The sequence below is a fragment of the Schistocerca piceifrons genome, chromosome 4, assembly GCF_021461385.2.
Source record: "Schistocerca piceifrons isolate TAMUIC-IGC-003096 chromosome 4, iqSchPice1.1, whole genome shotgun sequence".
Taxonomy (NCBI): domain Eukaryota; kingdom Metazoa; phylum Arthropoda; class Insecta; order Orthoptera; family Acrididae; genus Schistocerca; species Schistocerca piceifrons.
The window spans coordinates 260,554,714-260,578,733 of record NC_060141.1 but is presented as its reverse complement, the minus strand read 5'-3'; the positions used below and the strand labels follow the sequence as shown (position 1 = coordinate 260,578,733).

The following is a 24,020-nucleotide window of genomic DNA, read 5'->3' as shown; positions in this document are numbered from 1 at the left end:
TTACATAAATGTTGGATACAGCACTGAATGCTGTATATTTTCACGTTTTATACCCGCCTCACACTGTTAGTTCCCGACGTTCCCGCTAGTTGGCATGTACGAATGAGTTATTCCAACAGTCATCATGAGTAAAACAGTGCAGAGTGTGTACAGTGCTGTTCATACTTTCACGAATTCAAATCGACTACTACAGTTCACAGATAGTTCAGCACTAAATACCGTAAGCCACCATATCAAAGTCAAACTGTTATTAATTGGTACAATCGTGTCACCGAAACTGTCTGTGACTCAATAGAACGCAGGGAAAGGATCAGACACCAGCCTCTGACGCAGCAATGGAACAAGTTGGCCAGTCTCATTTCGTAGTTCGAGTAAATCAACGAGATGTACTAGCTTCGAACTGAATGTGCCTGGTATTACAGTGTCGAAGGTAACACTGCCTAACTTGTTCAATTGTTGTGTCAGAGGCTGCTGGCCGACCCCGACCCGGCTTCTAGACGATACACAGTCCATTTCGGTGGAACAATTGTACCAATAATAACAGTGTGTCTTTGAGGTGGTGGCTTGCTATATTTAGTCCCGAGCTGTCTTTGAACTGTAATAGAGGATTTAGATTCAAGGAACCATAAACAACACTTGAATGCTTTGCACAGTTATACAACTCCATGATGACTGTTAGAATAGCTTATTCGCTCGTTACATCTAGCAGGAACGTTGGGAACTAAAAGTCTTGGCCAGGAATAAAACATGAAGATATACTGCATTCAATACTACATCAAATATTTCCGTAATAAACTTACTCTTTTCACATGTAAGACTACTTTGGTATAACTAATTTTTACAGCCATTTACATACATTGGGTGTCCCGGGTGCCCCGCGAGGAATCGTCAGTATTCACGCATATGACAGGAACGCTCGCTTCAAGCAAAAAGCTTCTTATGGACATATACATTATTCCAAATGGTTTCCCTGACAGAAAACATTTAATCTATTGCAGTTGGGGACAGTACTGAGCCCTGAGGTTGACCGTTATTCGGACAAGCAGCACACCATGTTCTCCAAAGGGTACAATAACGGTAATGTCACTTATACGATAATGCTTAGAGGTGAATCTGTTTAAATACGTATTTTTCAACCGATACTTTGTAGAACGCATATTGCAATGTTTACTATTTGCTGTACAACTGCAAACCTGATAATGTTTTGAATATCACACAAATTAAATAACAATGCACATTAAATGCGTTCTATCTTGGAAACAATTCGGAGTAGATTACATGTCGTTATTAAACTCTTTTCTTCAAATGATCGTATTTGTCATATCTCCAGATATTTACCATTCCTAGTGAGACACCCTGTGTGTGAAAACGTCCTTTTACGAAGGGCGTTCAGTAAGTTTTGCAATACATTTTCTTCTGAAGGGAGGATGGTTTTTTACAGGCTTCCAATACACCATATTATTGCCCACTCGTTTGGCTACAAAACCAAATTTTTCAACACAATCTCCTTTCAGTGCGACAGCCTTACGCCACCTTACTAGCGAGGCCTATATGCCTTCATGGTTGTACTCTATTGGTCTCCTGAGCCAACGTCTTGCTGCATCATTAACGTCCGCATCATCCACATACTGCTTCCTGCAGTGTGTATCATTCATTGCGCCAAACAGATCGAGGTCCGAAGGTGCGAGATGCGGGCTGTAGGGTCGATCAGGGAGAAGAGTCCAATGAAGTTTTGTGAGCTCCTCTCGAGTACACAGACTTGTGTAACGCATTGCTTTTTCACTGAAAAGGAGAAATATGTTCAGTTTCAGGAGGGTAGCACATTAAATTTCACTGTTGATTGTTGCACCACGAGGAAGGACATCAAACAGAATAACCAATAACCACTACAGAGTCCTAGAAGATGGTCGCCATCATTTTACCGGATGAGGTCTCAGCTTTGAACTTCAAGTTGGTCTGACGGTACTCCAAGGAGTGCCCTTTTGTTTCCGGTTCGAAATGGTGAACCCATGTTTTATCGCCTGTGATGACGTTCAACAGAAAATTGTTTCGATCAGCCTCGTAACGTGCAAGCAATTCCGCATAGTTGGCCCTTCGATACTGTGGTATCGATAGCAACGGATAGTTTCAAAGGTTGGCACTACCACGAGACATAGACGACAGCGCCCTCTAGCCGGTGCTGTCGAGGTCTACGAGCTCCGCGACTGATTCAGCCCATTTCATCAGGTGCAGCCAGCCAGGACACTTCGCTTCAGATTCGCACCTCATTCCAAGTTATGTATTCTTAATGCTTGAGTATAGGGGATTTAAACTCATACAGCAGTATCGACGTGTTTTACCTTTTCCTGATCCAACCCATGATACTATTTATCATCTTCCGTTAGGCGGCGAGGTATCCAGCGGGCACTCATCATTGAGTACCCCATCTGGTGGATGAGTGTGTCAGCACTACCAAGAGAGATGTCCATATGAGCAGCAAGATCTTATCTTGTGATCCATCGATCACCTCTAATCAGAGAGTCATCACGTTCCAACACTGAAGACACAGCTGTGTGCGACCAGCCGACATGCGGAAGTTCGAACACGTTTGCGCGACTTTGCTGCAATAGTGACAGACTCGTCGCCCAACGACTCGCCGTGCTTTTGTTCACTGTTAGGTCTCCGTAGACATTCTGCAAGCACCTGTTGATATATGCGATGCTCTGGTTTTCCGCCAAAAAGAACTAGATGGCAGCGCTCTGCCTGGACCGCACCTACACCTATGGGTACTTCATGAAACAACAGGAGTACAAGCGCAACTATTTCATGATATCCCATAACAAACTACGTACTTTTTCAATCGAAATTGGCCTAGAAAAAAAAATTCGTTGTATTACCTATTTAACATCCCTCGTAGGTGCTTAAAATTCGTTCACTCTTCTCCACATGTGAAAAGTTTTGAACAATTTAGACAAATGGAAGAGCACTAGCTAACGATCAAAATGGCGTCTGCGCAAGTCATTCATGATGGGCAACGTGCTCTGTTTGACGTTTTTTATGAAAAAAAAACAGTGGTGAACATCCATTGAAAGTTTTGTACAGTTGACAAGAGAACTACTGCTGGGCAGTGGGTGAAGAGAGTTAAAGCGATAGGATGTGCGGAACTGAGATCCATCATCGATCAAATCCACGACTGCTTTCCACAGTCACGGCTCTCGACATGATGAGTCGCACAGAAGACATTATTCGTGTACACAGACGCATGGAAACTCGATAATTGGTTCTACACCTATCATGGGGCAAAAAAGTGGGGGGTGCAGTGACTGAGACTCTTCAATGTTCAAAGGTGTGCTCGAGATGGGTTGGCGAGAACTCACAGCAGACTACAAAATTTAAAGAACAGTCGATTCATCCGAACTTCTGGAGAGTTTGAGGCCAGTGAAGAGGCCTTTCTACCCCAGATCTTTACTGGTGACTGAAAAAGACTGCATCACTTGGAGCTGGAAAAAATGGAGTCACTGGAGTGGTGCCACCTGGAATCACCAAAGGTGAAGAAATTCAAGGTAGTTCCAACTACTGGTAAAGTCATGATTACAGATTTTTGGGGTATTGATGAAGTCATTCTCGTTGAAGTGTCACCAAATGGTCAACCGTTAATTCAGAGGAGTGTTTCCAAAGAACAAACTCGAGAATCGTTTCCGACTTGTTCTGTCTAACAAGAATCCAAATGAAATATTGTTCTCCCACGACAGTGTACGCCTACACAGGTCTGAGATTTGAGAAAACATCACCAAATTTGGTTTGACATCATTAGCTCATCCACGATACAGCCCAAATCTGGCGCCCTCTGACTTCTATCTGTTTGGTCCACTTAAGTTTTCTCTACGTGGGACACACATAAAATATTGTGAGAGCGTAATTAATGCAGTGAAAACGTGGCTACAAGCATAAGCCAAGATCGTTTACCAACAGGAAACACATTCTCTTACACAGTACTGGCATAAGGCTGCAGAACTGCATGGAGACTCTGTAGAAAAATAATACATGTAAAAGATCTGTTGACTGATATTGTCACCAAATGTTAACTATTAAGAATAAATATGCAATGACCAAAAAATCATGGACCATTATCTACTGAACGAGTTTAGTATGTACTTTGTTCCTATTAAGTATCTTCATAATATCGGAATTAACAATAACATTCTTCCGAAAAAAATTTTAAAGCAAGTAGAATATGTCAAGATTTCCTGATGCAGCCCTGGGACTGCTTAGAGATTTACTATAGAGAGAAGCGATCCTCCAAATCTGTTTTTTAGGCACGTGAAGGAGAAATGGAATACGTTTTGGAGCTCCAAATGACCTCGGTGTTCGGTGCAAGTGTTCAATTCGATTTGGACAATTGTGGTGCAGTTACTCACCGGTGCTATTTCCTGAAATCGGTGCACAGACGATACGTTTGTGCGACAGAAGCTCTCCAATAAAAGCGGGAAGTGTAATTGGAATGTCCTGCGTTAGTAGACTGACGTCATGGGGAAGATGAGATCACTTCCATTGACGAGGAAGTGTTCGGCTTGGAACGGTTCAAATACGTGGAGTACTTCGGAGACCATTACATAGTGGAGAGTATATCCTGTCAGTATTACTCAGTCAGTTTTCTAGTCCTATGACGTGTTGATTGAGCGAAAAATGTATCTATCTGTACACTCCAATAGCCACTTGCAGTGTTCACCTCAGAGTATTTCTGGTAGGTCATTTCCTGCTAAATTGTTCCATCCGTTGGGAAGAATCACGGTCGGTAAATTTCGGTGTTCTAATTTCTTCGATTTTCTTGTCGTGGTCATTTCGCGAGACATTTGCAGCAGTAAGTAACATGTTTCTCAAGCCTTCTTGGAACGTACTCTCTTGGAATTTTAAGAGTAAACCTCTCCGCGTTCACAACGCCTGTCTTGGAGCATATGTTGGTGCAGATTCTTTATCCTATCCGTAACTCTCACGCTAATTTAAAGCTCCTGTGACGAAACGCACCGAGCTTTGTTGGCTACTTTCTATCAGTTCGTGCTGTTTTGTGTCCCAGATTGATGAGCAATACTCAAAAATCGTTCGAACGAGTGTTTTGTAAATCACTTGTTCCGTCGATGAACTGCATTCCCTTGAGATTTCTCCAATGAATCCTTCCCTTGCCACAGCACTGCAACCCCCCTTAATTAGTGGTTCGTGTTGTGGTTGGCAGGAGAGCCAACACCGTGTTACTAGAGGAGGCCGAAATGCACGCGTTTTAGCTAACGCAGGCTGGCGTGAGGTCTAGAACATGACAAGAAAATTAGAATTTAGAAAAACGGAATTAGCTGGTGGAATGCTTAACTTTAATCCATTAATGATGAACGTCGCTCTTGACGGTACATGATTCACAATATCAATAGAAATTGAATATGACGCCTTGCTAGGTCGTAGCAAATGACGTAGCTGAAGGCTATGATAAACTATCGTCTCAGAAAATAAGAGCGTATTTTGTCAGTGAACCATCGCTAGCAAAGTCGGTTGTACAACTGGGGCGAGTGCTAGGAAGTCTCTCTAGACCTGCCGTGTGGCGGCGCTCGGTCTGCAATCACTGATAGTGGCGACACGCGGGTCCGACGTATACTAACGGACCGCGGCCGATTTAAAGGCTACCATCTAGCAAGTGTGGTGTCTGGCGGCGACACCACAGTTCGTATCTCCCTTTACGTACTGAATTATCCTTTGAATGTCCTCACACCTGAACTATTGTTGTTGGTGTTATTTTGTTGTCGATTGTGATGAGAACAGCCCCATCAAAAAAAAAATGGTTCAAATGGCTCTGAGCACTATGGGACTCAACTGCTGAGGTCATAAGTCCCCTAGAACTTAGAACTACTTAAACCTAACTAACCTAAGGACAACACACACATCCATGCCCGAGGCAGGATTCGAACCTGCGACCGTAGCGGTCGCGCGGTTCCAGACTGTAGCGGCAGAACCGCTCGGCCACCAGCGGCCGGCAGCCCCATCACTGAACTGTTAACGGTAACGTACTCTCTGCCTCTATTCATAAACAATCCTACTCCAGTTACACATTTTCTGCTACTGCTGATATTATCGTACACGTTACTGACCAGAAATCCCTGTTTTCTTTCCATTTCACTTATCTTATCCACATTATATGAAGATTGAACCTTAGGATGTACCTTCTCAGATAACTTCTGAAATTCCATGCCCGACTCGTAAAACGTTATCCTTTCGTTGATTATTCAATCTTTTTTTTATGGTCACCTTCCCGTTGGTAGTACACTCCCGGCAATCCGAATGGAGGTCTTGTCCGGAATCTTTTGTGAATGAAGGGATCATCATGACACTCTTTCAGGTACAGGCTACATGTCCTGTGGTTACACGTTATGTGTCTTTAATGCAAAAGTTTCTATTGCATTTTCCATCCTCATGCCGTTGACCAACGCTGATTCTTCCGCCTGTTAGCAGGTGTTTCCCACCCCAAGGGCAAGAAAGTGCCCTGAACGTCTATTCGCTCTTCCGCCACCTTTAACAATGCAGTTGGCAGAATGAGGGTGACTTATTATGCCGGAAACCTTCGGCCGCCATTGTTGATCGTTTTGATTTATAATTGAAGTAGTGGAGGGATTCTAACCTAGGTCCGAGGAAGTCTTGATTACTAACCAAAAAAATGTTCGGACCTATCTGTTTATCCAACTAAGTTTAATCTCTAAAAATGAAACCAAAATTAAATCTGTCCCTACTTTGCTCTGCCACTTTTACCCTGCCATAAAAAATGAACCATCTCTCTTCAGATGTTGCCCCTAACTGTCCCCAAAAATTCTCCCCTGGTTATAGGCTCTATGGAGCTATAAATTTTTATTTACTTATTATGTTTTATTACCTGTTTATGTCCGCAGCTCGTGGTTTTGCGGTAGCGCTCTCGCTTCCCGCGCACGGGGCTTCGGGTTCGATTCAAGGTGGGCTCAGGGATTTTCTCTGCCTCGTAATGACTGGGTGTTGTGTGTCTTTCATCATCATTGACTCGCAAGTCACCGAAGAAGCGTTAAAGGACTTGCAGTACGGCGGCCGAACTTCCCCGCATGGGGCCTCCCGGCCAACAATGCCGTACGATCATTTCATTTCATTACATGTTTATAATTAGTAAATGTGTAAAAATTTAAATTCTATAAAACAGAATGTTATGAAAACAATGTAATTCAAAGCACAAACGAAAATAAGGTTATATATTAGTTGCGCTACTTTAGCTAAAGGGATCTTGCTTAAGGGAATGGTGCAACTGTACTTTTCTTGTCCACTGTCACTGGCGTTTTCCATCTCCAACAATGCCGTCTAAAATATCTACAACAGATCCATGATTCATTTCTAATGTCTCAATGAATGCGGCGTTTCTTTCCTTACTGCTTGCAGCTCAGGTCATTCTCTCTTCGATGTGATACTTCGCTGGAGAACGAGGACGCCAGCGACATGTTACGATCCTAAAAATGTGAATGCCTCCCTTGCATGAAATCAGACATATTTGGGTAAACCATCAGCGCTGGAAGAGTACTGTGGACTACGTTAATGTCGCACCCTTTCAGAGTGCTACTAACAAATATGTCCTCCTTTCGCCTTACAGGATTGATTTCACATGTACGTACCATTACATTTAGCTTCATAGTATCACCCACGATGTTTATACTACATGATACACTCCAGAAAGTCCGCAGCTCGTGGTCTAGAAGCTGGAGTTGCCGTCTGTGGATCACCGAGTCCCAGGTTCGATTCCCGGACGCGACGGGAAATTCCTCTGCCCGGGACTGGGTGTTTGCGTTGTCCTCATTATTTCATCATCATCATCATCATCATCATCACCATCATCATTCGTGATAGTTGCTAGATTGGACTGCGTAAAATAGTTGTACTGTGAAAAAATTGGGACCTTGTACGGGCGCTGATGACCGCGTAGGTGAGCGCCCCACAAACCAAACATCGTCATCATCATCACGCTCCAGAAATACCATCGTTAACGACCACTCACAAATCAGCAAACTGAGCTCCAGTGAACCTTGCAAATTGCAGGAGGTGGACGAAACTATGGAACACCGCGAGAGATATATGCTTGAACTTAAACGCAAATATTAGCCAAGACAGCAGATGGCGGTGTCGTATCTGACAACGAACGGCACCTACATAATGCCCTCAACACGCTGTATGTGTCAGTCGTGGTGAGAACAGTGTTCTGCGTGGTTGTGAGTACATTATTCGAACGTGAGAAAATTGTTGGCGCGCCTATGGCGGGTGCTTCCGTCACCAAGGCAGCCGAAGTGTTTGGTGTTTCAAGTAGCTCCGTATCGCAGATTTGTACAGCATACCGGTAAAGCGGAAAAACATCATACATTAAGTCACAACGTGCACAAAAGAGTGTGTTGAGTCATCGTGATGATCATGATAGGTGGTTATTGAAGAGAATTGTGACGCAAAATACATTCATGCTCATAAATTAAGGATAATGCTGATACATGGTGAAACAACGCTCTGGTGGGTGGTTTGCGGGTTTAAATCACCTCGGGGTATGGCCATGCTGTGCATTTGACCTGCGGTCGTCGTACGGTGCCGCTGGCAGCAGTCCACATACGCAGATGTGTGTTGGTGAACGTCAGAGTACGGTGCAGCGAGTAAGTGTGCAGACGTTTTCAGACGTGCTAATGGTGACTGTGTGTTGAAAATGCCTCAGAGAACACATATTGATGAGGTTATGATGGGTAGAATAATAGGGCGACTGGAGGCTGGTCAAACACAGCAGGTCTTAGCACGGGCCCTCCGTGTGCCAGAAAGTGTGATCTCAGGATTATGGCAACGATTCCAGCAGACAGCAAACGTGTCCAGGCGCTACAGTACGAGACGTCCGCAATGCACAACACCTCAAGAAGACCGATATCTCACCATCAGTGCTCGCAGACGGCTACGGAGTAAGGCAGGTAGCCTTGCTCGGGACCTTACCGCAGCCAGTGGGACAGTTGTCTCCAGACAGGTGACTGAGCAGACATGATTTATTCGCCCATAGACCTGAAAGGTGCATTCCACTGACCCCTGGTCACAGGAGAGTCCGTAAAGCCTGGTGTCAAGAACACAGTACATGGTCATTGGAACAGTGGTCTCAGGTTATGTTCACAGACGAGTCCAGGTATGGTCTGAACAGTGATTCTCGCCGGGTTTTCATCTGGCTTGAATCAGGAACCAGATACCAAACCCTTAATGTCCTTGAAAGGGACCTGTATGGAGGTCGTGGTTTCATGATGTGGGGCGGGATTATGACTGGTGCACGTACACCCCTTCAGGTGTATCGGGACGTCATTTTGCACCAGTATGTCCACCTTTTCAGGAGTGCAGTGGGTCCCATCTTCTTCCTGATGGATGATAACACATGGCGCCACCGAGCTGTCATCGTGGAGGAGTTCCTTGAAACGGAAGATATCAGACGATTGCAGTGGCCAGACCTAAACCCCATCGAGCACGTCTGGGATGCTCTCGGTCGACCCCTATGACACTTCATGAGCTCCGACACGCACTGGTGCAAGAATGGGAGGCTATACCCCAGCAGTTGCTCGACCACCTGACCCAGAGTATGCCAATCCGTTGTGCAGCCTGTGTACGTGTGCATGGTGATCATATCCCATATTGATGTCGGGGTACATGCGCAGGAAACAATGGCGTTTTGGGGCACACGTGTTTCGGCTCGGTTTTCTCAACTTATCTCCAATACTGTCGACAGACAGACAGATCTGTTTCGTGTGTGTCCCCTCTGTGCCTATGCTATTAGCGCCATTTTTGTGTAGCGCCACGTTGTGTGGCACTACATTCTGCAATTATCCTTAATTTATGAACATGAGTGTAGTAAGAAGACAGCTGCGAAACTCACTCCAGAGCTAGATTTCCCACTGCGAACCCGGTCTGTACCAAAACACCAAGAGTAGAACTCCACATGCAGGGAACCACTTATCAGTGATCCAAATACCAGTACCAAGAAAACATGACACCGAAGCCATAGGACCTGGACTATAGAGAAATGAAAGTGGGTCATTTGGTCGGATGAATCTTGTTTCACACTGTTTACAATTTCTGGCCGAGTTTAAGTCCCAAAAGTGAAACATCGGGGTTTTTGATGATCATTTGGGCAGCCAAATCTTGATATGGTTATCTGCAAGATTTCTCTGCCTCGTGATGACTGGGTGTTGTGTGCTGCCCTTAGGTTAGTTAGGTTTAAGTAGTTCTAAGTTCTAGGGGACTAATGACCATAGATGGTAAGTCCCATAGTGCTCAGAGCTATTTGAACCATTTTTTATCTGCAAGATCACATTACTGCCTAGGATTGTATGACAATTTTGGCTGATCAGGTTCATCCCATCGTACAATATTTGTCCCCCCAATTGTAATTCTGTGTTTCAAAACGACAGGGTTCCTGTTCACACAGTTCCCATCGACCACGAATGCTATTGTGAGCACGATAATGAAATTCGCATCTCCCTTGGGCACCACACTCACCAGATCTGAATATTATTGACCCTTTGTGGTGTACTTTGGAGAGAAGGGTGCATGATCTTTATCCATCTCCGTCATCGTTACCTGAACGTGCCACTATTTTTCAGGAAGAGTGGTGTAACATTCTCTTGAAAACCGTACAGACCCTGTATTTATCCATTCCGAAGGGAATGGCGGCTGTTTTGAATGCGATGAGTATTCCTACACCGTATTAGGCATGGTAATGTGGTTGGGGTTTCCTTGTTTTTCCCGCCCTCTATATTAGAACGCTGGGTATTAATCCAGACTACTCGCAGACAGGTGTAAAAAATGTTAACTGGTTATCTACTTTTATGGAGAAACTTCGATTAACGGCATAAAACCCTAATATTGAATATTATATTAGTGGACATGAGTTATGAATGACAGCATTCAGATAATAGCTGTGTTTCGTTGCGAGTTGTACAGCCGATGAGCTTTATATTTAAGAACAGCGTGTAGCCTTAAACAGTGTCACATATTTGCTGAAGAAATGCAGCTGCCTATAGTTGTGAGCCATATTATCAGCAGGGAAGGTACGGAATTCGACATCATCCATAATGCTTCTTTGACAGCTCACGACAAGATGTTGGATCTGTCGATAGCACGTTTTAACGTCTGTTAGCTATTATTTCGTTTTCATGCACGGTTGTCTCCCTTCCCAAGCTGGATTGATGAACGGTACGTTACAAGACTAAAGTCTAGTAGCTTGAACGTGTCTAATATTCTGTTGAAACCCGAAATAGCAATTATACAAGCTCCTTCCAAGGTTGAACATTGTTTTTCTTGATGAACTCAGCAACAATGTATGCCCATAGCATTGAAACAGCATTCAAAGAGCAAAATTCAAGAAGCAAAAAAGAGATAATTCTTGTCATGACAATACCACAGTGTAAGAATATTTCATAACATTTATAGGTTCCCTTCTTCAATGAAGACTTTTCAGAAATAGATTGCAGTCGTAAGAGGACCATAAAACAAACTCCGTCCGAGCAGGACATGAAGGCCTAACGGTACCGACCGACCGCCGTGTCATCCGGTCAGCAAGCCGCTCTCCCGGCTGTTGGTCAGTTTACGAGACCAGAGCCGCTACTTCTCAATCACATAGCTCCTCAGTTTGCCTCACAGAGGCTGAGTGCACCCCGCTTGCCAACAGCGCTCAGCAGACCAGATGCTAGCCCATCCCGACAGCGACTAACTTCGGTGATCTGACGGGAATCGGTGTCACCCCCGCGGCAAGGCCGCAGCCACCCAAGAGAACCGTAATAATGATAAATAGTTAGTGACGTGTTGAAACATATATTTCGCATAGTACATAGCTGCGGATAAGATAGTAGCATACTAGGCTGATGCCCACTGCCCTGCTACACACACTGAAGCCTCCAATTACAAAGTGAAGTCCAAAAATTATAAACAGCTGAAGTGATAAAAAGTACCATTTTGAGAGGCTGCCACTGGTTTGACTATGAGGTATAAGTAGATGAAATTAATAAAAAAACAGTTAAGCCGAGTCTGCATGGAAGTTTTGTAGCTGCTATTGTTACTGCAGACAGCTTCCTCATAGATACCCAATTTTTTTTTTATTTTTTATTTTTTTACGGCTTCATGTGATTTGTGCAGTGATCCTGAAGTTCTAATAACGAACAAAAACTTTAGGTACTGTTTGTTCATTATTGTTAGTCTCCAACACAAAATAAAAATACTTTACTTCACAAATGCTAAGGAACAGAGACGTCGTTGGACAGAAACAATCACAGGTACTGATGGACGACATGAAGCGCATTATACACGTAATAGAGGTGGGCTAGTATATTTATAACGATCAATGGTACAGAATTCTGCAACAGACATGGAATAGCGTTTATGTTTGACACAGGCCAGGCTCCAAACATTAAGATCGATATCTGATTCTAAGTAGGGAATATGCCCTCCTCGGAGCACTAATGCATATTTTGCACCTGTTATTCACCCTGACTACCAAACTGTTGAGGAGTTCTTGAGGGATATTGTCCCATTTCCTCTCGAGGCGATTTTCAGCTCTTTCACGGTTCGGGTGTTGAAACCCGCCTTGACGTAAAATATGCGGGCTCTAGGAAGCCTCCCTTCTCGGATAGCTAGACAACATTCAAACAAATCGTATTAATGAGTTTTATTACGAAATGTTTGCTAAAGTTATCGAGAAGGTTGTATATACAAGGTTACTGGAGCACTTAAATTCACATAATTTGCTGTCAAATGCTCAGTTTGGTTTTAGAAATGGTTTAACAACTGAAAATGCTATATTCTCTTTTCTCTGTGAGGTTTTGGACGGATTAAATAAAAGGTTGCGAACGCTAGGTGTTTTCTTTGATTTAACGAAGGCTTTTGACTGTGTTGACCACAAAATATTACTGCAGAAGTTGGACCATTATGGAGTAAGGGGAGTAGCTTACAATTGGTTCGCCTCTTACTTTAAGAACAGAAAGCAGAAGGTAATTCTCCGCAATATTGAAAGTGGTAGTGATGTTCAGTTCCAATGGGGCACTGTTAAGTGGGGCGTTTCCCAAGGGTCGGTGCTGGGGCCACTGCTGTTTCTTATTTATATAAATGATATGCCTTCCAGTATTACAGGTGATTCAAAAATATTTCTGTTTGCTGATGACACCAGCTTGGTAGTGAAGGATCTTGTGTGTAATATTGAAACAGTATCAAATAATGTAATTCATGAAATAAGTTCGTGGATTGTGGAAAATAATTTGATGCTAAATCACAGTAAGACTCAGTTTTTACAGTTTCTAACTCACAATTCAACAAGAACCGATATTTTGATCAGACAGAATGGGCATATTATAAGCGAGACGGAACAGTTCAAGTTCCTAGGCGTTCGGATAGATAGTAAGCTGTTGTGGAAAGCCCATGTCCAGGATCTTGTTCATTTACCATTAGAACAGTATCTGAAATAAGTGACACTTCAACACGAAAAGTAGTGTACTTCGCATATTTTCATACGCTTATGTCGTATGGTATTATTTTTTGGGGTAATTCTTCTGATTCAAAAAGGGTATTTTTGGCTCAAAAACGGGCTATTCGAGCTATATGTGGTGTAAGTTCGAGAACCTCTTGTCGACACCTATTCTATAGTCTGGGAATTCTGACATTGCCCTCACAGTATGTATTTTCTTTAATGTCGTTTGTTGTTAGCAATATTAGCCTATTCCCAAGAGTTAGCAGCTTTTACTCAGTTAATACTAGGCAGAAATCCAATCTGCATGTGGAATGCACTTCCTTGACTCTTGTGCAGAAAGGAGTGCAGTATTCTGCTGCATCCATTTTCAATAAGCTACCACAAGAACTCAAAAATCTTAGCAGTAGTCCAAACTCTTTTAAGTCTAAACTGAAGAGTTTCCTCATGGCTCACTCCTTCTATTCTGTCGAGGAGCTCCTGGAAGAGCTAAAAAATTAAGCAAATTCCTCCTAGTACACGCTGTAACTTTCAGACAGTTAACGACGTTCTTTATTCGTTAACGGGGGTCATGGGGGTCATGCGAAGGAGAAGAAACATGTTAATGTCGTCGTTTTTATCTGGATTTGTAGTTATTTGCATAATTTGTGACTTCGACATCGTTCGTACTCCTTTGTTGTTCGGACTAGCGGCTGTAATTTTGCCTTTGTGAGTGTTTGAATTTGCGTTTTCTGCCTGGAGATGATTATTGTTCCAAGTTGCAGTCGCAATAAACAACAAGTAAAATAATACGCTCTAAGGAAAAAAAAAAAACGACTCACCACGAAGGAATTATCCGAATGGTACAAAATTCAATATAGGTGATGCACATGTACACAGAAACATTTTAATTTAAAAAAAATTGGATGATTTATTCCAACGAATGACCTTTAGAAGCAAGTCCATCTCTGGCCCTTATACAAGCAGTTATTGAGCTTGGCATTAATTGAGAAAGTTGGATGTCCTCCTGAAGGAATCGTACCAAATTCTGTCCAATTGGCGAGTCGGATAGTCAAAATCCCGAAACGGTTCGAAGGCCCTGCCCATAATGCTTCAATCGTTCTCAATTGGAGAGAGATCTGACGACTTTCTTGGCTAAGGTTGGCAAGCACGAAGACAAGCAGTAGAAATCCTCGTCGTAAGCGGGCGGGCATTATCTTGTTGAAATGTAAGTCCCGAATGGCTTGCCATGAAGGGAAAAATCGGAGAGCAGAATACCGTTGACTACCACTGCGCTGCCGATGTCAACCAAAGGGGTTCTGCTGTGGAAAGGAATGGCACTAAGACCGTCACTCCTGGTTTTCGCAATGTATAGATGGAAATAATCAGGCTGATATCCTACTGCTGTCGGGGGGCGTGACTAGACACGTCTTCGCTGCTCATCGGGGCTCAGTTCGAAGCATAACTTATTACTGAAAACAGGTTTACTCCAGTCAGTTGAATCCCAAGCGGAAGTAGTGGTGGAAACAACTGAATCCAAATAGCCAATTCATTTGGTTGTTGGAAAACAATCGACACATTCGGTTATAGTTTTACGTACTGGTTGAATTATTCATTTATTCTTTTGAGTGAAACCAGTCTGTGGGAGTAACTGAATGAAAGGAGTAGAGTTAGTCGGTTGTACTATTACGTGTCGGTTGGATTGTTATTCATTTATTTTTTTCCAGTGAAAGTAGTCTGTGGGAGCAACCGAATAAAAACATTAGACAACATTCTAGCTTTGCACATTGACTGAATTATTCATTCTTCATTTTCAAGTGAAAACAGTAGTTTATCCGTCGGCTGAACCATGTTTCCAATCTTTCAATTGAAATTAGCTGACTGAGTGAAATCAGCCCGCAATACTTACATTAGTTGAGCTAAATCAGAGCTACATTATACCACCAGAAGGTATACCTACTCCCACGGGTAAGTGAAGACACAACTCAGAGCGTATGCCAAATTTAACATAAGCATTATACACGCTCATTTAATTATCTACCGAGTAAGCAATTTTTCTTTCCATCATTTGAAACTGATTCATATATTGTTGTGGATCATGTTGTTCCAGGTGCCACTAACGGGTAACTAATTAAGCTGACGTATCACTGGGTACGCCTTTCATCACCTAAATTGCGACCCCAGACAAAAGCTTCGAAAACCCCTATCATCTGGGTCAAATCGGATTATTTTTCGCCGGCCGCGGTGGCCGTGCGGTTCTGGCGCTGCAGTCCGGAACCGCGGGACTGCTACGGTCGCAGGTTCGAATCCTGCCTCGGGCATGGGCGTGTGTGCTGTCCTTAGGTTAGTTAGGTTTAAGTAGTTCTAAGTTCTAGGGGACTTATGACCTAAGATGTTGAGTCCCATAGTGCTCAGAGCCATTTGATTATTTTTCATGACACACATGGTCTGTAGACGACTAGTTGCCCAATGGTCGCGATGAAACGTGGGGAGTAGAGACATGAGAGGGGAAACGTTTCCTCGCTTGCGTTTCAGTGCTGACAACTCCAGGAGGGGCGAGCCTCTTACCGATAGGTACATGTAAGCTACACACGAGAGTGACAAGTCTTTGTGAAAGCGCGTTATAGAGGCGTATATTTTCAAACTTAGCAATCACTTGCAGTAAGAAATATTACTGTAAATGAAGATGGTTTTAATACAGTTCAATGAGTAGAAGGCAAATGATGTTTAAAATATTCAGTTGTCTGTACGGGCGGGGCGGCGTCGCGGTGCATGCGATCGCCGATTGTCGGCGGCTTCTCATTGTCTCAATAAAAACGTATGGCAAATACAGGGTGTTTGCGGCATAATGTTCATACACACCTAGTAGCCGCTTAACAGAGTTCAGTGTCGTAAGTTTACCATATTTCGAGACCAAAATTCGGGACACACTAAAAATTTTGACATTGCAAGAAAAGTCTTAATTAAATGTAATAAACGCAAACCGTTGCTTTAATTTGTTACAAAAGTACATTAATTTATGTTTTATTTGTACTTTCTAAGATAAAGGAGTGGGAGCCGACATGTAGTATTTATCCGTGCTGTAAAGTTTCTTCAGCATGTCTGTGGTCTTCAACAGCATTTGAAGACATGATACTGTCTAGTCACTAACATTTCTTTCGTAGTTTTTACAACAAACTGTTTTGTCACTGCTCCACCTGTTAGTACCAGCATACTGACAGAGGTGAAATGAACATCCCATTTGGGATAAATCGTTTCATAATCATTCAATCCGGGACAAATAGCTGTCCAGAATTACTTTTGAAAAAATTCGGGACAGAGGTAGAAAAATCGTGACTCTTGCGAATAAAAAAGAGGGAGGGGGGGAGGGGGAGGGACGGATGGTCACCTTAAAAGAAAAGCTAAGTTTTAAATTTCACGTACAGAAACAGTTCACACAGGAGGATCGTATAAACATGCCACCATTTGACCATCGGTCAGACTCCCACATGGACGATATAGCAATAAGCATCACTGGCGTAGAGAAACAGCTGAAAGATTTGAAAACTAATAAATTACCAGGTTCGGATGGAATCCTAGCTCGATTTTACAAAGAGTACTTTGTGGTACTGACCCCGTATCTGTTCTGATTTACCGTGGACCTCTCGGCCAGCAAAAAGTCCCAAGAGACTGGAAAAAAGTGCAGTTGTCTCCAGTATATTAGGAGGATAAAAGAACGGACCCGCAAAATTAAAATCAATATCCCTAAATTCAGTTTGCTGCAGTATCCTTGAATATATTCTCAGATCGAATATATTTAACTTTCTTGAGACTGAGAGGCTTATGTCCATGAATCAGCATAGTTTTTGAAAGCATCGCTTGTGCGAAACTCAGCTTGCCCTTTTCGCACATGATATACTGCGAACTGTGGATGAAGGGCAACAGGCAGATTCCATATTTTTAGATTTCCAGAAAGCATTTTACACAGTGCCCCCTTGCGGGCTGTTAACGAAGGTAGGAGCATATACAGTAAGTTCGCAGATACGTGAGTGGCACCAAGACTTCTTAAATAGCAGAATCCAGTATGTTGTCCTCTGCGGTGAATGTTCATTAGAAACAAGCGTATCGTCAGGAGTGCCCTTGGGAAGTGTGATAGGACAGCTGTTGTTCTCTACGTATATAAATGATGGACTGGGTGGCAGGAATCTGCGGCTATTTGCTGATGATGCTGTAGTGTGCGGTAAGGTGACGAAGTTGTGTGACTGTAGGAAGATACATGACGACATAGACAAAATTTCTAATGAGTGTGATGAATGACAACTAAACCTAAATATGGAAAAATGTAAGTTAATGTAGATAAGTAGGAAGAACAAATCTGTTATTTTCGGATTCAGTATTAGTAGCGTGTTTCCTGACACAGTCACGTCGTTTCTATATCTGGGCGTTACGTTGCAAAGCGACATGAAATGGAACGAGCTTGTGAGAACTGTGGTAGGGAAGGCGAATGATCGACGTCGGTTCATTGGGAGAATTTTAGGAAAAGGTGGTTCACCTGTAAAGTAGGTGGCATATAGGACGCTGGTACGACCTATTCTTCAGTGCTGCTAGAGTGTTTGGGTTGCGTACATGTCGAATTGCAGAAAGACATCGAAGCAATTGAGAGGCGAGCTGCTAGATTTGCTACCGGTAGGTACAATACTTACTTGTAAGTGTTACGGAGATGCTTCGGGAACTCAAATGCGACTCTCTGGCGGGAAGGCTACATTCTTTCCGAGAAACGCTGTTAAGAAAATTTAGAGAACTGGCATTAGAAGCTGATTGCCGAATGATTCTACTGCTGTCAACATACATAGTGCGTAAGGACCGAGAAGATAAGATATAAGAAATTGGCTCTCATGCGGAGGCACACAGACAGTCGTTTTTCCCTCGCTCTGTTTGCAATAGGAGAGGGAATGAATAGTAATAGTACATGGTACCCTCCGCCAGCACCATACGGTCCGTTGCGTAGTATTTATGTGGATGAACTGTAGATAAAATGTGTGCGCCATCTGTAGCCCACAGGATATCTAAACGATATTCCAGTACAAAGTCCGGCCTAGCGTGTCCTCGTTAACGTGTGGTGTTGCTGCTCTGATGCGAAATCGCAGTCCTACATGTCCCACCCAAAGAAAAAAATGTAGCGTGCTTCCGCAGGACTTGTGTGTCAGGTCTGGTCTGTACCAAATGGCTCTGAGCACTATATGACTTAATTCTGAGGTCATCAGTCCCCTAGAACTTAGAACTACTTAAACATAACTAACCTAAGGATATCACACGCATCCATGCCCGAGGCAGGATTCGAACCTGCGACCGTAGCGGTCGCGCGGCTCCAGACTGTAGCGCCTAGAACCGCTCGGCCACCGCGGTCGGCGGTCTGTATCAACCATTCCACACACTATTTCAACTGATGGGGTGTGACCAGACGACAGTTAAAATGGTAAAGTATGAAAAAAAACAGCTTTAGCTTTGTGTGAACATTACGCCGCAAACCAACCCTTTCTACCTATTTCCATTTCTGAAATATACGTGATCGAAGCTGTTGAGATCACTTTGGAACATCTTTTATGTTTATAGGAATGTAGGAGAGCATCTAAACCTGCTTGCCTCTATTGTTTTAATAGAATAAAACGAAGGAAGTACCTACGGCCCTGTCCTCATTTGCTTTATTTTAACTAGTGTTGATTACAGTCTGTTTCTTTCCAGTCAATCGAATTTCCCACACCCGAAAAAAGATACGGGTTTACCCTAGACAGTTATGTAAAAATCTCTTCAGTAAGCCTTTGGACGCCCTCAAAGCTAGTACCAATGCAGGGAAACCCAATGTTGCAAAATTATAACTTTCCCCTAAGCTAATAAACTGAAATACCATTTGTGCCCCCAGTAATATTTAGAGAGTTCGGCCACAGTTTATTTGAACAAGGTTACAAGATGTTATAACGTTAGTCAAGTGATCAGTTTTAAGGTGATGTTTTAAAAACGCATCTCCTCGCTGTGTTCCAGTCTTGGAAAGGCGAGTTGCAACTTGGTTTGACTCCACACCGGCTCGAGTCGATTTTGCCAGCCACTTGAGTGTGGGTATTTACGCGGTTTTTCCACACTCATCTTGGCGAATGCTGAGCCAGTTAACAATTTCAGTCTCATTTGCAAGATACGCGATCACTTAAAATATGATAAACATATCAACATACTAACACTATTACGCAGACACTTTCAACACACATAAGACTACCTTCAGAGGTAACCTGGAGTTGCATCGTCAAGATTATTGTGAGCCGATTGTTGTAAGAAACTGCAAAGTTTGAAATTTATAAATGTATTTTGTTCGTCTGTCCTGCTTAAATCGAAACAAATAATACTGCAATTGATTCTGAGGGATCAAAAGCCTGATAAAAATAAATAAGTCTCAACTATTACATAAATCTATGATTCTATGAATCAGTGGAATATTTATGAATGGGATGAATCATATGACTGCGTATTAGATGTAAATCTCAAGATAAATTCAATGCGACACACAGTATCTGCAAGGGAGATCCATATTATGAAACTACATTAAAAAAGAAATTCAGAGGAAATTAACGAATAATGACAAACTCCTTCGCGATAAAATACTTCCCACAATATGTTATATAATATGCTTAAAATACAACTGATCGAGTCACCAATAAAAAGAGTTTATCGTATCAGGAAACGAAATATCGCTGTTGGGTGTCAGCCGGAGGGAGAAGAGAGAGATAGATCTTCAGTAAATTTAAATTAAAAATATCTATTTAAGTAAAATATTTTTAATATAACACATTTTTAAAATGGCCTAAAATGTATTAAATAATACTGATTACTGACGCCTACAGATACTTCTGAATATTTTTGCTTGTGAATTTTTAACAGCTGTAACAATACTTGTAAAATTTAATACGAAAAACGTGGCACGCATGCAATAGGTAACTGATGTTTGAATAGCTGCAACTAAGTCGCTAACAATTTTATTGCACTTCAAATAATTTGAACTGTTCTGTGATTTTTCTCAACGATTGTTACTCTCAACACTCCTTTCTATTATCTGTTGCATGCGCCCCGCGTTTTCCGTTTTCAGTTTTACAAGCATAGCTATTAAAATTTCACAACCAAAAATTTTCACGACCTCTGAATCTGTATAGAGCTAGGACAGATTATTTAACACCTTTTAGCCCCATTTACAGAAATGTATACTGAAAGTTTTTTATTCAAACTGTTATTGTCAGCTTTTTAGTCTTGTGTGTGTGATATTTTTGGTTGATTTCAAATATTTCAATGAGACATACGGTAAATTTCAGGTTTATTTGAGTTTCTCTTCTACTGAATCAACCAGTATATTATTTCCTTCTAAGTAATGTAAAAATTAGAGAGAATCGAGCCTACATGGAAGCTTAGCAGCAAACATTCGCGATTGGAAAAGAAAAACAGGGAAACAGCAGTGGTACATCAAGTAGTCTCCACCCTACAGCAGAAAAGAAAGCCAGAAAGCCGGCCGTTGTGGCCAAGCGGTTCTAGGCGCTTCTGTCCGGACCCCCGCGACTGCTACGGTTGCAGGTTCGAATCCTCCCTCGGGCATAGATGTGTGTGATGTCCTTAGGTTAGTTTGGTTTAATTAGTTCTAAATCCTAGGGGACTGATGACCTCAGATGTTAAGTCCCATAGTGCTCAGAGCCATTTGAACCAAAGACAGATAATATTGCATTGTCATCCAGTTCTGAGCTAAGTTGAAAGTTTCAAGTCTTTGCCTTGTTGGGAAGTTAGTTTAAAATAAGTTGCAAAATGTGTACTGAACAGACAGATAGACCGAAGAATAAAATACCCTCCGCCACACACTAGACTCTAAAGTTAGTTAATATTGCAGTGTCACCCAGTTCTGATCTATGTGGAAAGTTTAAAGTGTTTAGCTTATGGCGAAGGTAGTTTCAATCAGTTGCAACATCTGTACTGAGCAAGCAGACAAGAAACCATCGCAGTAAAAAAGCGTTAAAAAGTGATCGTTCATTTATATATGCACAAATTTAAAGAGAAGCAGCAGATGTAAAATTTTTAAAACTAATCAAAAATTGAAATTTAACACCATGAAAAATATTTAACAAGCATGAAAATTCGCATTTAAGTAAGTAAATTTAAACATTTTGCATATACTTCATTTTTTAAATACACGATTTATTTGCATCTTCTTGAAATGAATATTTTATTTGACTGCTAAAAACTTCGAAGGCGCAGTGAAAACATTCAGATAACGGCCGAAAACGACAGACACTTGCGTAAGTTGGTTGTATCGCAATGAATGAAACCCCTCAATCCTGGCCAGTGAATTAAAACATTCATTAAACGGCCGCAGCCGATAGAGACTTGTTTCAGTCGGTTGTCTCATACTGACTGAAACCAGTCAAACCTGGTGAGTGAATGAAAACATCCATACAGCTGACATGGCCGTGGAGATTAGTTTCATTCGTTTCTTTCATTCGACTGAAAAAACCGACTGACAGAAAAAACAATCGATTGACCATACGGTTGTTAAAAACAGTCGGGTGTCCCATCACTAGGTCGAAGACGTGCCTGGAGACGTCCTGGACAGCTGTGGGTAATCTACCTGAGTACCGCCCGCCATACGGCCCGACAACTAGGACTGATGGTCTGCAGTGCCATTTCTTTTCACATCGGGACTCCTTTTGTTGTTATGGGCGCGACCCTTACAGCATAGTGCTACGTCAACGATATTGTACACCCCTATCGTTGCCCTAGATGTCAAGCCATCCTGGGTTTACATTTCAGCAAAATAATGCCCGCCGGCAAACGGTTAGAGTTTCTACTGCTTGTCTTTGTGCTTGCCACACCCTGTCTTGGCCTACAAGGTCTCGGGATCTCTTTCCAACTGAGAATGTTTTGAGCATTACGGGAAGAGCTCTCAAACCGTCTGAGGATTTTGACGATCCAACATGACAATTGGACAGAATTTTGCACAGTATTCCCCAGGAGGTCATCCAACAACTTTATCAATCACTGCCAAGCTGAATAACTGCCTGCATAATGGCCAGCGGTGGGCCAACAAGGCGTTATTGACTTGCTCTTTTCCTGAAACCTTTCTCCTGAATAAATTATCCAGTTGTTCTGAAATGTAATCATTTGAACGTGTGTACCTTTTCATTACACGTACCGATTTCCGTCACATTCGGATAATTCCTTTTTTTTCCTTAGAGTTTATTTATCAGCCTATGCGGAAGGACTGATATGAGATACGATACGAGAAGAGATGGATAATTTCTAGCAACTCTGCGTTGAAGCTGAAAGTGTCAGTTACGTCACATCAAAAACCACTTTTACGCAATTTAGCTTATAATGAAGAAAAATCCTTTCGTTCGAAAGCAATTATTTAGATGTAGCTCAAGTTCTTGCAGTAGACCTTGCGTCGGCAAAACCGGGTCAAAATGCAGCAGAGTGAGGGAGTCTTGGCGGTGTTGGTGTTGCAGCACGCGAGCAACGCGGCCACGTCGAGCCAGACGAGCGTGGGCGGCGGCTCGGGCGCGGGCGGGTCGGCGGGCAGCGCGGCGGGGGCGGCGGGGGCGGCGCCGGGCGTGGCGGGGGCGGTCACCGGGCCCGGGCTCGTCGTGGGTCGGCCCGTCGCCTCCTCCTCGTCCGGCCACCACCACCACCACCATCACCACCACTCGGGCACCAAGTTCCGGCACGGGCTGCTGCAGCTCATGATCCACACAATCGACCCGCTGCACGACGGTAAGTACAACGCCGCCCAGCTCTTTCGACGAACTGCGCCAGTGGACGGACGATGCACCTCGCGTTTCGACATCCCGTGACGACAGTGGACTACATATACCAATACTGTGGATAATTCGCTATTTTTGTATCGGCTCCAGAAGCATACCCGTACCACAACACGCGATTCTTGTAAAGAGTGATGACAGTAATTGGTCGTATTGTGCGGCGATCGCTACTAGATGGGTGGGGAAATGCTCCTCCGGTTGTAATGTCTACGTAGCTGTGCTCCCATCCTGGCGTTGTGGGTTCGATGGCGGATGTGGAGATTCGGAACCCGTCATCGAGACACCAGATATGCTCTTTATTAACATAGAATGTATGTTTGTTTCTAGAATGCTGAACCTCAGTATTGTAAATCGATTCCAAGTACCTATGCAGGGGCACCACGTGCAGGAATCAGCTTCATTCCAGGAATGAAACTGATGGCTGAAATACCTCATGGCCAATATGACAGTGCCATATTTGCCAAACCCGATCTCCAGATTCTTACGACTTCCATCACAGAGCAAAATAATATTGAAATCATTGCTGTAGAAGTTAGAAACCTTGTAATTTCCTCTCTCTACAAGCCTCCTAATGAAGCATTCTTGTTTCATCCTCCTGCTAATTTCAGCAGCCTGTAATTATTGGTGACTTCAACAGCCATAGCACTGTTTGGGGCTACTCTCAGGATGATCCAAATGGAAATGCCGTACGAGAATGGGCAGAACTACATCAACTATCTTTGATCCACGGTAAAAAACTT

General features: G+C 43.0%; 1 protein-coding gene across 1 annotated transcript in view; it reads left to right on the top strand.

The window, feature by feature from the left end:
• The first annotated feature begins 22,926 nt into the window (after positions 1–22,926).
• Positions 22,927–24,020, top strand: part of LOC124795774 (sodium/potassium/calcium exchanger Nckx30C) — a 625,575-nt gene continuing 624,481 nt past the window's right edge. The window contains exon 1 of the mRNA XM_047259858.1: positions 22,927–23,233. Coding sequence (XP_047115814.1) covers positions 22,927–23,233 — 307 coding nt within the window. The remainder of the gene's footprint in view (positions 23,234–24,020) is intronic.